This window comes from Spermophilus citellus (assembly GCF_964194105.1).
Source record: "Spermophilus citellus genome assembly, chromosome: 14".
In the NCBI taxonomy this organism is placed as follows: Eukaryota; Metazoa; Chordata; class Mammalia; order Rodentia; family Sciuridae; genus Spermophilus; species Spermophilus citellus.
In genome coordinates, this window is record NC_138194.1 from 85907947 (window position 1) to 85921675 (window position 13729).

The following is a 13729-nucleotide window of genomic DNA, read 5'->3' on the forward strand; positions in this document are numbered from 1 at the left end:
TTCAAAGGAAACTATTCATGGCTAATATCTTTCTAGAAAGGGGGTCAAACTCATAGGCCAAGTCCAGGGACATGAAGATATGGCATATATCCTAGGCCAGCACCCATTGTTTTTATAAGATGTGTTTTGGCCTCCTGGCTTTTTATACCCTTGTGTATGAGATGGGAGTAATATGCTAATTTTGCAGCAGGTATGAAGGAAGAAATTTATTTGATACCTCTGCCCCTAGTCAGTACTCAACGCAAATTCCTTAAGTGCTTTCTGCACCTTCTCCTGAAAAGGTTGAAAAAACTCAGCAGTTCTAATATTTGGGGATGTGCTTGTGCCATGGAACTGATTTCTATTAATATTCTAAGGGTTTTCAGGGGTTTTAGTAAAAACTTATTGAATATTTTTTCTTTTGGACCTTAACGTATAGCTGTATTTCTACTTTTCTTGCAGTTAAAGATTTGGAAAAAAGAAAGGATCCAACAAAGCCCAGAGCCAAGGTTGTGGATAAAGGAAATGGGACTAAACCCACTGTACCAGGTCAGACTTTCTTTTTTTTTTGATTGGCTCACTTTGGGAGTTGGTTGTTTCAGTGACGCAGGCTGTACATGCATGCGTGGTTGTTGGTGGCTGCAGAAGAGTATATAATCGACTATAAAAATCACCTTTGGGGCCTTTCCACCCTCTTCCTTCCCCAACCTAATGACAGTCAACACTTGGGCGCATGACCCCCTGGTCACCTCTCTTCACATTCATACATGTGCAGCCTTCCCATTCTGGTCTTTGTTCTGTGCCTTGCTGTTTCCCGTGGGTGCTTTCCCCATCCATCTGTAGAGGAGTCAGGTGGGCAGTGGTAAGTTTCTCAAGCCTACTGTTGCATTCAGGAGGCAAATGGGAGAGATTGAGTGATCTTATGCTAGTTACCCAAATGATTATGTCTCTAGTTCCTCATCTGCAAAATAGGAACAGGACACCTCAGAGAATTGTTTGGGATAAATCATGACGATATGCATAAAATAGTCAGAATGCTGCCCACCCTGGAATATGTTAGGTGTTATTATTAGTCTACCTCATTTAAAAAAAATGGCCAGATAATCTTTGTGGGATAGACTATGAAATGTACTGCTCATTCCCCTATGATTGGGCATTTAAATGTTTTCTAATTCTATCATAAACATACTGCAATGAGCGTATTTCTAACTGTGGCACTGCAGGGCTAAAGGATTTGCAAATTTTGTACTGCCAAATTTAGAGTGTGCTAAATTGTCTTAATTTTTTCTATAATTTGTATTTCTACCAACAACGTATGACAGTGCTTATTTCTATATATTTCTAACATTTGAAATACACAATATTTTGAATTTTTCTCAATAATACTTAATTACTTTAATTTTCATTTCTCTGATTACTAATGAAAGTGAGCATTATTTTTTTATCTTAGTAATCATTAATATTTTTTTTCCTGTTCATTTTTGTTTTGTGTTATCATTATTTGGGGGCAGGGGTAACAAGGGATTGAACTCAGGGGGACTTGTCCACTGAGTCACATCCCTAGCCCTATTTTGTATTTTATTTAGAGACAGAATCTCACTGAATTGCTTAGCGCCTGGGCTTTGCTGGTAAGCTGAGGCTGGCTTTGAAGTTGCCATGCTCCTGCCTCAGCCTCCTTACTTGCTGGGATTCCAGGCATGCACCACTTCGCATGGCTTATGTAATTGTTTTTATTAATTTTTTATTAGTGCATTTTATTATACATAGTATTGGGGTTCATTTTGACATAATCATACATGCATAGAATATGATTTGCTCCCTTTCAGTTCCTAGTATTTCACTTTCCCTCTCCTCCTCCCTCTCCCTGTTCCCTTTCCTCTACTCTACTGGTATTTCTTCTACTTATTTATAGTTTTTTTTAAAAAAAAATAGTGCATTATAGACATACATAAAGGTGAAATTCACTGTGGTCTATTCACGTATGTACATAGGAGAGTTTGGTCAATTTCATTCTACCATGCCTCCCTATCTTCTTTCCTCTTCCTTCCTCTTCAATCCCCTTCCTCTTCTCCACTGACTCCCTCCTGTTTTCATGGGATTCCTTTCACTAACACACACACACACACACACACACACACACACACACACCTCTTTCCCCTTATTTTGGAGATAGCTTTTGAATATAAGAGAAAATATTCAACCTTTCACTTTCTGGGTCTGGCTTATTTCACTTAACATGATGCCCTCCAGTTCTATCCATTTACCAGCAAATGCCATGATTTCATTCTTCTTTAAGGCTGTGTAATGCTCTTTTGTGTACATATACCACCACATTCATCTTTTGAAGGGCACTTAGGTTGGTTCCATAATTAGTCTAATTGTGAATTGTGCTGCTATAAACATTGATGTGACCATATCCCTATGTATGCTGATTTTAGATCTTTTGGATATATAACAAGGAGTGGGATAACATTCCTAGTTTTTTTGAGGAATCTCCATACTGCTTTCCAGAGTGGTTGTATTAATTTGCAGTCCTAACAGCAGTGTTTGAGTGTACCTTTCCTCCCACATACTTGCCAGCATTTCTTATTATTTGTATTCATATTTGTGTTGTCTTTTCAAAATGAATATTTGGTGGCAAAAATATTTGTGATGTGGTACCTTTTAAAATATTTTCTATTTAATACCTGAAGTTCTATATCTAGTATTATTATTTTTTGTCCCTTGTCAATATCTGGAATTGTTTTCTTATTGGTTCTTTTAAATATTATGCATTGCTAATTATCTGTAATGAAATGGAATGTACTTTATTTGGCCTTTTAGTTCCATTCTGTAATATTTTTACCAGAAAAAATTTATTACGATCACTTAAAAAATGAGTATTTGGAAGATTTCTAAGTATATTGTATATAAAACCCTTTTCTGTTATATTGCTATTTATCTTCAAATATCTTCTCCTGGACTGCCATTGGCTTACAACTTTTGCATCTCTCTTTTCTCTCTCTCTCTCTCTCTCTCTTTCTTTTTTTTTTTTTGGTGCTAGGGATTGAACCCAGGGTTGCTTTACCATTGAGGTACATTCTCAGTTCTTTTTTTGTTTGTTTGTTTGTTTTTTTGGAGACAAGGTCTCAATAAGTTGCTGAGTGTCTTGATAAATTACTGAGGCTGACCTTGAACTTGTGAGGTTCCTGTCTCAGCCTCCTGCATAGCTGGGATTACAGGCATGTGCCACCATGCCTGGCTTGCTTTATTCTTTAATATATTTTCCTTTCCTAACATCATGAACTGGATACTTATCTCATTAATTTTTGGTCTTTCTTCTTTTCTATTATATGTACTTTAAGGCTATAAATGTATAAGTTCTGCTTGAGCTGTATCATATAGATTTTGATATACAGAATTACTGTTATCTAATTATTATTATATTCTTTGATTCACAAATTACTTGAAATATGTTATTAATTTCTAAACATGGAGATATTAAACATATTTATTTGTTATTAATGTCTAACTTCATTGCACTGTGGTCAGGGAATATGGTGTATAGGGAAATTCTTTGAAATTTGTTGAGACATTTTATTACTTAGATGTTGTCAGTTGTTAAAAACATTTTATTATTTAGATGTAGTCAATTTTTAAAACCATTCCACATGTCCTTGAGAAAAATGTGTTTTAGTCTCTATCACTAATATTTATCCATTTACATCTATAACTCTTGCAATCTTGCTTTCAATAATTATAATGATAAATGAATATGCAATAAGAGTTATGTTTTCTTAGTGGATTTTTCTTTTTCTTGTTTTGTAATGATTTCTTTGTTCTTAGAAATTCAATGTTTGCCTCAAAGACTATTTGGTCTAATACTAATGTAGGTGTAACACCTTTATTTTGTTTAGTACTCAAAAAATACATCCATTTTCTGTTCTTGAACTTTCACTCTATTTGTGTTCTCAGGTTTAAGGTGAGTAGTTTTATAAAGAAGATTTAGTGGCATTTAAATATTCTGTCTGACAATCTCTGTGTTTTACTTGATGACTTCAGTTCACTTGGTAGAAGTTATTGATAATTTTTGGGCTTACCATTTATTTTGTGCTACTATCTCACATTTTCCTATCCTTTTTTTTCTCCTTTATGGTTTACTTAAACTCATTCAAGTTTCTTTTTTCTTTAAATTCTTTTTATCCCTCTATTGACCTGAAAGGTATTTGTGATTTTCATATTTTCTTGTATGATTGTAATCAAAAAGTTAACATGCATATGAAACCTAAGATTAGCCCAAGATTCATCAATATCTTTATAGTTTCCCAACAGTGGAACATTTACAGTGCTTCTCTTATCTATCTTTAGGTCTGTTGTATTGTACATGTATCTTACACCTATATCACATGGTTCATTCTAGCCCACTCTCCTTCCATATTTATAACACCAATTTCAAGAGACGGAGAAACATGGCTCCCAGTATCCTAAATGCATCTCCTTACACACTCATCCGTAGAACTAGTTTCAGAATGGTTAATCCACGTACACTGCCAAACTGACAAACCTATAACTAGAGCTCAATCTTTGCCTTTAGACTGGAGTTTATGAATCTATATTGAAACAGAGCTTGGATAAGTTCTCTTCTTCCCTAGTCACTGTTTTTGTTCTTTATATTTAATATGGTCAGGCTAATTTGTAGATATATAAAACATTAATGTGATTCCAAAAGTAAAAAATTTTAAAAGGGAAATAGAAAGGAGTATTGCTTTCCCTCTTCCTTCTTCCTAGCTTCATGGGCCCTTTCTAAGTAGGCAAACCCATTTCTTCCTTTCTTTTATTTTTTATTTACTTGTTGGCAGTGCTGGGGATTGAACCCAGGATCTTGAGTGTGCTAAGCAAGTGCTGTACTATTGAGCGGCACCTCCCCCAACTCATTAGATTTGGACTTATCTTTTCTGTACTTCTTTTTGTATATAAAGATTTGTTAATAGTTTTCATGTAGGATTGTGTATGTAAATTCTCAGCTGAAGTTTGTATCAGCATTTTTTGCACTCAGTGGAATGGTGATGACTCCCATGAGGTGGGGTAGGGGACAGTGAGGATGTTGAGGGGCCTGGTTGTGTGGGGGATTGTCTTAAAAAGTGGATTATAAACAGTGACAATCCAGGCCAGCTTAGAGCTCCCAAGGAGTTGAGTGGGGAGCACTAATGGAAGCCATGGAGACCAGGAGACCCTCCCCATGCAGGTCTTTCAAGCAGGATTTAGCATAAATATCCCTCCAAATTGTGTTAGCCTCATGATTCTCTTCTAACTGTGCTGCTCATTGTTTGCCTTACAATCTATAATTTTCTGGTACAAGAGACTACTTTGACAGTGGCTCAGATATAATCAGACATAGTTCACATATTTTAGAATTTTAGTTTAAATGCAAAGAGCTGAGATCCTTAGCAGAAGTTGCGATGCAGTTAGTTACTTGTTTTTAATCTGCTGTACATGTTTCTTCAATAATCTAAAACTAGCTCGCAAACAAAAGTGGAATTTGCCTTTGAGCATAATATTGGCACATTTGCATGATGGCTATTTCTTCATTGTGTCCAAACAGCTTTTTCTAGTTATTTTTGGAGTTTTGCATAAGAACGCAGAACCTGATTAAAAAAGATTATGAGACAGATAGAAGCAGCATGGGGTTTCTTTCTTTCTTTCTCTTAATCACTTTTTCATTTGTGATCATTAATTCTCATTCTCTTTCTGTCTCAAGTTCTCTACAGTATAGAGAAGGGTGGGTCTTACAGCTCTCACTTTTTAGGGGAAAAGTATGAGATGAGTTTGTTATTCTTTCCAGAAGTCAGCAAACTATGGCCTCATGGGCCATGTCCAGTCCTCTATTTTTTTTTTTCAGAAAGATTTTTTGGAACACAGCTCTGCTCATTCCTTTACATATTGTCTATGGCTGCTTTCCCACAATATCAGAGTTGAGAAGTTCCGACAGAGATCATATGGCCTCAAAAGACTAAAATATTTTCTGTCTTGTCCTTTTTAGAACAAGGTTGCTGATTCTTTTCCTTAGAATGTTTAAAACTTTTGAATGTTTTGGAATAGAACCCTTCACTATACTGAGTGATTAATTGCTATTCCAAGGACAGCGTGTCTGTTTTGCTACTTCTAGTAAGAATTGTATAGGATATACTCTCATTTATATACCTTTGAAGGATTCTACTTATATGCTCACATTTCATTTTATTTTATTTTACCTGAAACTAGAGAACTCCCAGGAGTTGGTTGTGAGGATCGAATGAATTAATATATGTAAAGTACTTGGAACATAGTAAATGCCAGATAAGCATATGCTGTTTAGAGTGCATATTCTATATGAGTTGATGCCATCATAGCTAATCTTTCATGTTGATTTAACAATGACTGCATAGCTGAGGTTTGATAATTTCCGCCTAGTCCTGAGCACTGAGAGAGTGGCTGGGGAGTAAATGGTGAGCATGGTCACCAAATTCTGCCCTGATAGAGCCTCAGTGGCCCAGTGGCAGCTTAACATATGTACCCAGTGCCTCCTCTTGCTGAAGAGCCAGTTCTGAAGTAGACACAGTCATTATGGTTGAGTGTGACAATCTTTAGAATTTGAGCTGAGCTCATGTGCCTGGAATCCAATTTTGTGTTTGCTTCTGCTAGGAATCCCTGGCTTTAAGCTGTGGACACATGATTATCCTCAAGGTGTATTTTCCACTTACTGGGATCCCATAAACGCTTAATGGTCCTTGACTCATAGTTCACAGATGGATTTAAAATTTTGTCTCCTTTCCTGCTAGGTATTCTAGGCCTTGGATCTGCTAAACCCAGGGCTGTGAGCTCAGCTTGAACAGATGGAGATTTAAATTTCAGTTAGGCAAGGGTCAGAAGATCAGCTAAAGCACAGGGTATGGATAGGTGGGTTTCACAGGTTAATGCCAGTTAGATCCTGACTCCACTCCTAGAAGCAAGGGGCAAGGGGCTGGTTCTGGTCATAAATGGGACATTGGGGTTAAGCTGTGGGCTGAGATTCATGCAATAAAAGGATTAGAATGATGCCTGGCTCGTTGAGTATCCTCTGGAAGGGATTTTTCCTTCTCCTCCTCCTCTTCCTCATTCTTTCTCTTCCTCTTCCTCTTCTTGTCCTCTCCTATTCTCTCTGTTAATGTAATTACCGTTGTCTAGACACTCCCCACAGCCTTCCAGCTCAACTAGGGTGGGCTAGAACATCATTGCTAATCAGTTCAGGGGAACAGGAGGAAATTCTGCCTTTGTGCCTGGACCCTGCATTAGGGAAAAGGCCCCCGAGAGTGCATCACCACAGGCCTTGGCCACACACAGTTTCAACATTCAATTATACTCTTCACAAACTCGGGATCCTCCCATTCAAGAAATGAATATAAAAAGTGCTCAGGGCTGCTAAAAGCCATGGGATGCCTGGCGGGAGCAAACAGAAAGTCAGATTTCAGGCACACGAACTCAGCTCAACTTCTAGATTGCTGCAGATATAAAATGAGTGAAGAATTCACAACCAGTATTTCAAATCAAAAAATAAATCATGAGCTGAGTAAGAGTCAGAGGACACATACTGGGTGGTCTCTGGATTCAATGAGTTTCAGTTATGGAACTATTACCTAAAGATTGTATAATAAAGAACAATATTAATAAGTAATAGAAGTATTCAAAACAGAAGAAAGAATAAAAGACTATAACAAAGGATATTGATAAATTTTAAAAGGGACCAAAAAAAGAGTGTATATTAAAAGATGGTCTCACTCACTACCATGTTATTGAGACTATAGGACACCAAGGACAAAGAGAAGATTTTGAAAGAGGAAAGAGAATCAAGTAGGAAGAAAAGGACTTGTTGAACCCTTTTTTAATTGATGGAGATTTAGTTATCTGCGATGATCTGTTCTTCAGTACCTTGAGATGTTGAATAAAACCACTCTTTTTATTTTATTCCTTTATTTATTTTCAGTATCAGGGATTGAACCCAGGGGCACTTAACCACTGAGCTACATACGAAGCCCTTTTTTGTTTTTTATTGCAATCTTCCTGCCTCAGCTTTCCGAATCCCTGGGATCATAGGCGTGTGCCACCACACCCAGTAAAACTACTGTTTATAAAAAGTAATGTCAGTGACTTACATAAAACCATGATAGCAGAGATAAAAGAGGACAGGAATCCCTTCCAGTGAGAATACTCCTAGTCCATAGCATTTCATGTGTTGTCACCTAAATGGAAGAAGGCAATTGATATAAAACTTGGAATTCACCCTGTTTACACATGGTTCCTCACAGAGCTAATTGAAATCCTTTAAGTTCTCAGGATCTGTGTGAGAACTAAACTTTTCTTCTTTTAGACCTAGTTTCCCTTTTGTTTATGATCTGCCTTCACTGAACAATACTAGGTGATATATTAGTCAGGAATCTTTTGACTTCAGCTGAAACACATTCCAACTAGTTTAAGCACAAAGCAGTCCATGAAGAGTTACGTCTTGTTTAACTACAGGACGAGTTTGGGGAAATGTGTCATTGGGTAATTTGGTCATTGTGCAACCGTCATGGAGTGTACTTACACAGACTAGGTGGCTTGGTGAATGATCCAACCATTTTCAAGTGTTGTATGTACACGTGATTGTACATGTTATGCCTTTATATGACTGGTGGTGCACTAGGCTTGTTCACACCAGCATTACCATAGACACATGAGCAATGAGCTGTGCTGTGGCATTATAATGGCTATGATGTCTTAGGAACTTTGCAGCTTCACTATAGTTCCATGGGAGCACCATCATCTGTGGTCCATTGTTGATGGACATGCTGTTTTGCAGTATATGACTATATATGCAACCTCGTTGGATCTCTATCTGAAATAAATTTTGGTGTAGTCCATCTCTCAGGAATTCTGGAGCTTGTCAATTGTTAACTTCCTTCTTGTTGAAGGATTTTTTATTGAACATCTTGTCTGTATACCTTCAGGGTTGACTGCATCAAATTGAGCAGGTGTTTTGGCTTCAAAAATTGTGAAATTTTACAATCTATTTGTTAATGATTTGGAGTAACAGGGATGACTAAATTGTTGCATTTTGCAGAAAATCACCTAAAATCGCCTAAACAAAAAAAAAAGTAGACATATAGTCAAATCATATAGTACTATATGCAGAACTGCAAATAAATGGAAATGTCATGTGCTGGCTTCTAAAGTGGAGCAAATGTCATTTTAAAATAGAGGTGGTCAGACAAAGTAGACAGGTAGATTTCGGAGAGGATATGTAAGAGATGAGGGGGATAGAAATTGAATTGGAAGTCTCAGAGATGGGAATGCTTTTCAGGAAAACAAAGGTAATTATATTGGGACAAAGGGAAAAATAAATATGGATGAGTCAAGTGGAGTTGAATTCAGGAGAGCCTTGAAAAGCACAACAGATAGTTCAGGTGTAGTTCGGTAGGTGGGGCAGGGAGGAAGTAATCATAAACACCAGTGCTGGAAGTTCCTGTAGCTGAGTCAGTTGAGAGGTCTTGAATCTGAGCATTCCATCAGGGGTGGTCCTGCACCTGCTTTCGTGAGCAGCAATCTCACCGTTTCCCCAAGCAGACATCCTGTCTGTAATTGAGTGGAGATCCATCTCCTCGTACATGCCTTGTGGGCATACAGAATGTTCCTAATCCCTCTTCTGTATGACAGCCCTTTCAATATTTGAAGACAGCTGTCATGTCTTCCCCATATCCTTACGGTTTAGAGCAGAGAAGAAATGTGATGAATGTGGTGTTTAGTAATTGCCAGTTACTATGAAGAGGGGCTCTGAGTGACAGCCGGAACAGTCTTCCTGCTGTAGTGCAGCCATTCAGCTTCACACTCCTGGAGGCTGTCATGGTAGAACTCACTCCAGGTCAAACATAAAACCATGGCTTTGATTTCATTCTGTCTTTAATTCCAAGGCATGGGAAGCTTTCTTTCCCTCTTTCTTTTCTACCTTTTCATCCTCCTTCTCTCCTTTCTTCCTTCTCTCCTTTCTAATGCTTCTCTTTGTTGATAGAACCTAAACAGCACAACAGCTAAACAGTTCAGGCTTTGCAAGTCAGTCCTGGATTTGGATTTGGTGTTTCTACTTCTCAGTGTGTGACAATGGGCACATTTTAATCTCGCTGGTTGCTTAGCCTTTCCTCCTGAATGAAGGGAGAGAACACCTGCCTTATAGGATTGATATTGAGCATAAATGGAAAAGACAGGTAGGTAGAAAGAGGTTTATGATATGGAATTGGATTGTGTGATTATGAAGCTGAGGAGTCACAGCCACAACCTGGAGGCCCAGGGGAGAGCCGAGGTGTCATTTCAGCACACAGAGGTTACTGCGAGTTCCCATTCAAAAGCCAGCAGGCTTGACACCTAGGTCTGCAGGCAAGAGAAGACTGATCTTCCCCCCCCCCCCCCCCCCCCCGAGGATCAAGGTAGGAGCAGCTCTGGCCTCTCACCCATCCTTTTTGCCCTGTTGAGCTGAGTTTGTGAGTTGCTCCCACAGCAGAGCAGGCAATCTGCTTTGCTGCTCACCCAGAAACAGCACGTTATTGACACATCCAGAATAATGTTTGGTCAAATGCATAGGCACCCGTGGCCCAGTCAAGTCAACACAATAACTTAATCATCATGCTTAATCATCATGTATATTTCTAGGAAGAAAGAAGTTCTAGGAAGAAAAATAGAAGCAGGTAAAGGAAGAGAATATTGGGGGAGAATTGTTTCACATTAGCATAAGTCATGAATCACAGATGCTTGGAAAGGTACATCTCCACCAAGACTGGGTTAAATGAGCACCAAGCTCACCTTGTTGAAGATGAACTCCAAGTATAGCTGAAATGAGCCCCTGGCTCCACATCCACTAGTCCAATGCTATTTCATATGACAGTGACCATTCATGCTGCCTTGTGAGGACAACTGTGGTAAAGAAAGCATGGTGCATTGGAAAAGGCAGATTGGACCAAACATTTAGAAGACCTGGTGTCCTGTCCTAGCTCGGCTAGTAACCAATGAGTCCATCACCGATCCTCTCTGAATCTCAGTTTCATTTTCCAAAAAATGAGGACAATAGTGGTTCTTTGTGGGAATGTTGTGAGAAACAGAATATGCCAATGTATCAGAAAACTCTTAGAACAATTTGAGCTCTTGACAAATAGAAAATGATCTTAACTCTTTTTTAAAAAAATGTCTCTTCAGTGAGAAGTCTGTAGCCAATCATGGCTTGGTAACAGTGAGCTTCCAAGAGTTCTACTGCACCAAATTCTTGGGGATTTTCTTTTGCTTTTGGTTAGGAAACTTGAAGTCAACCTCACAGGAGACTTAAGTGAAAAATTGTTCTGCAACCACAGGTTTTTTTTTTTTTTTTTGTTCAAATGTCTTGATTAATGAATGGCCTTGCTAGATATTTTGCTAGTGGCATAGAAAAAATAATTCAAAGCCACTAAATGAATCCTAGACTAGTTGTGGTGAAATAATTATGAGGTTTCCTGACTATATATTAAGACAGTATGAGTAAAAATAGCACACTTTTGCTTTTCATTCAGCTTAGCCACTAGCATTGGGAAAACATCAAGGAAGATAAGCAACTCTGATAAAACCTCCCTGATCTCTAAATAACTGTAGCCTACTTTCCCAGTGCAGTTGCCTGGCAGGGCAGGAGGAGACACCACATTTAACTGAACTATAATGGTTCATTTCTTTAATGCTTAAGTTATGAATTACATGAAAACATAATTTTTTTAAAGAACACAATTCAATTTAGTTCACATTCAATGATGTGACAAGAGTTGAGCAGCCCAAAGGGTCTAAAAAGGTAATGCATAAAATTCCTTACTTCTCAAAGTGTTCGAGGTCTAGTCAGGGAGATAGAAATATTTGCAAAATGCAATATTCCATTGTAACAAGTACAGTAACTATATAAAAATTCAAGGAAGGAAATGAGGGTATTTAGAGTCCCATCTGGGGGCAGTGGGAAAAGATTCATGGAGGTAGTGAAGGGTAACCTGGGTTTTGAAGGATGAGTAAGAGTTTACCTGGCAGAAAAAGTCCTGTAACTCCTGTAGTCCTTTTTATTTTTTTTGTATTTTTATTAACTTCTATGGGTGAATATTTTTCTCCATAAATACACTGCAATCATTTCTACATAAACCCAAACTAGATCTTTAATCTAAATGCCATTAAGACAAAAGAACTAATGTGGCTTAAAGGGAAGACTTTTAATTTGGTAATTTTATGCCATTTTCATTAAAAGGGCAGCCCCACCCTCACATGTAGTTACTCTTTATAAGATAATAAGATTTTGTTTATTTTTATAGGCCCCTTAACAATCTGAATGTATGTTGTCTTAATATAGTTATTTTATATTACTGGGAATTTAAACTGCCTGTAAGAGGAAATTTGTCACATTCCTTACGTTCCTTGTTCCCTAGAACAGTGCTCTTGGTACTACACAGTTAATATATATTTATATATATATAAATTTCATCTGGAAAATTAGTTGTACAATCTCAAATTAACAGACACAGATTTAGAATTTCTCATTATGTTAATAACACAATTAAATTAGTATGAAATTATCAGGAAGAGCCACTTTTTACAGGCTACTTTTGCACCAAGTGCATACCTTTAAAGGAGAAAACAGTTCTGGACAGACAGTTGGAGATGCTTGTAGACAGCACATATTAGCTGCAGACACAGCAGGGCAAGCCTATCTATAGAGACACTGCTTTATATTAAAGGCTCCCCCCTCCCTCCCTCCCTCCCTCCCTCCCTCCCTCCCTTCCTTCCTTCCTTCCTTCCTTCCTTCCTTCCTTCCTTCCTTCCTTCCTTCCAAATATTAAACCCAGGGGCACCTTACTACTGAACTACATCCCTAGCCTCTTCTGTTTATTTTGAGATAGGGTTTCACTATGTTGCTGAGGCTGGGCTCAAACTGCGATCCTCCTGTCTCAGCCTCCCAAGTCTCTGGGTTATAGTTGTACACAACCACAACTGTTTCCCCCCCCACCCCACTTTCTAAGTGTATATGCTGTAGAGTGCCTTCATGAGATATGGGACATGTTACCTGGGTTCAAATCCACGCTTTGCCACTTAGCTACCTGACACCTTGGGCAAATCACAGAATTCTTATATGACATACTTTTCAGGACTGATAATAATAGTACCTGCTCATAGTACTATCTATTAAATCCACAGATTGATGTGAAGGGCATGCCATTTAATATAATGATGAATGTAGCCTTCAGATATGGAATGGCAGGAAACTGTTAGTTCTCCCAGGCTTCCTCACCTTGCAGCTTTAGAAGGTGCAGAACTGAGAACTGTTCTTTTTCTACTTGTGCAGTTGTTCCTTTTGATTCTATCTGATATCAGACAGCTGTGAGATTTGCAGTCTGCCTCATATATTGAGTGTTGCATTTAGCTGTTAAAGCATATATCTATATTTTTACTCTTTCTGTTTTTTTTTCAGAGTTGTGTTTTTGATAAAGTTCATGTTCTGCCAAAAGCTGAAATAGAATATAATTCAAGGGGTCATTCTCCTTATCCCTTTGCTTAACTTTATTTTTCTTTTTGGTGTATGCAAAAACTTACTGACTAGGATGTTTGTCAAAAAAATTGAAAAAATCCAAAGTGTACAATATTTCTCTATGTTTTAACTGTACATACAATATTGAGGGCAAAAAGGATTTAGTTTATTTAAAAATGAATCACTGAATATTGGTTTTTTTTAGTT

At 37.8% G+C, this 13729-nt stretch overlaps 1 protein-coding gene across 5 annotated transcripts in view; it reads left to right on the plus strand.

Moving 5' to 3' along the window:
• The window catches only part of COL14A1 (collagen type XIV alpha 1 chain), a 205969-nt gene that overhangs the window by 38556 nt on the left and 153684 nt on the right, over positions 1-13729 (plus strand). For all 5 annotated transcript variants that reach the window (XM_081265815.1, XM_081265817.1, XM_081265818.1 and 2 more), the window contains exon 5: positions 442-528. In XM_081265815.1, coding sequence (XP_081121941.1) covers positions 442-528 — 87 coding nt within the window. The remainder of the gene's footprint in view (positions 1-441; positions 529-13729) is intronic.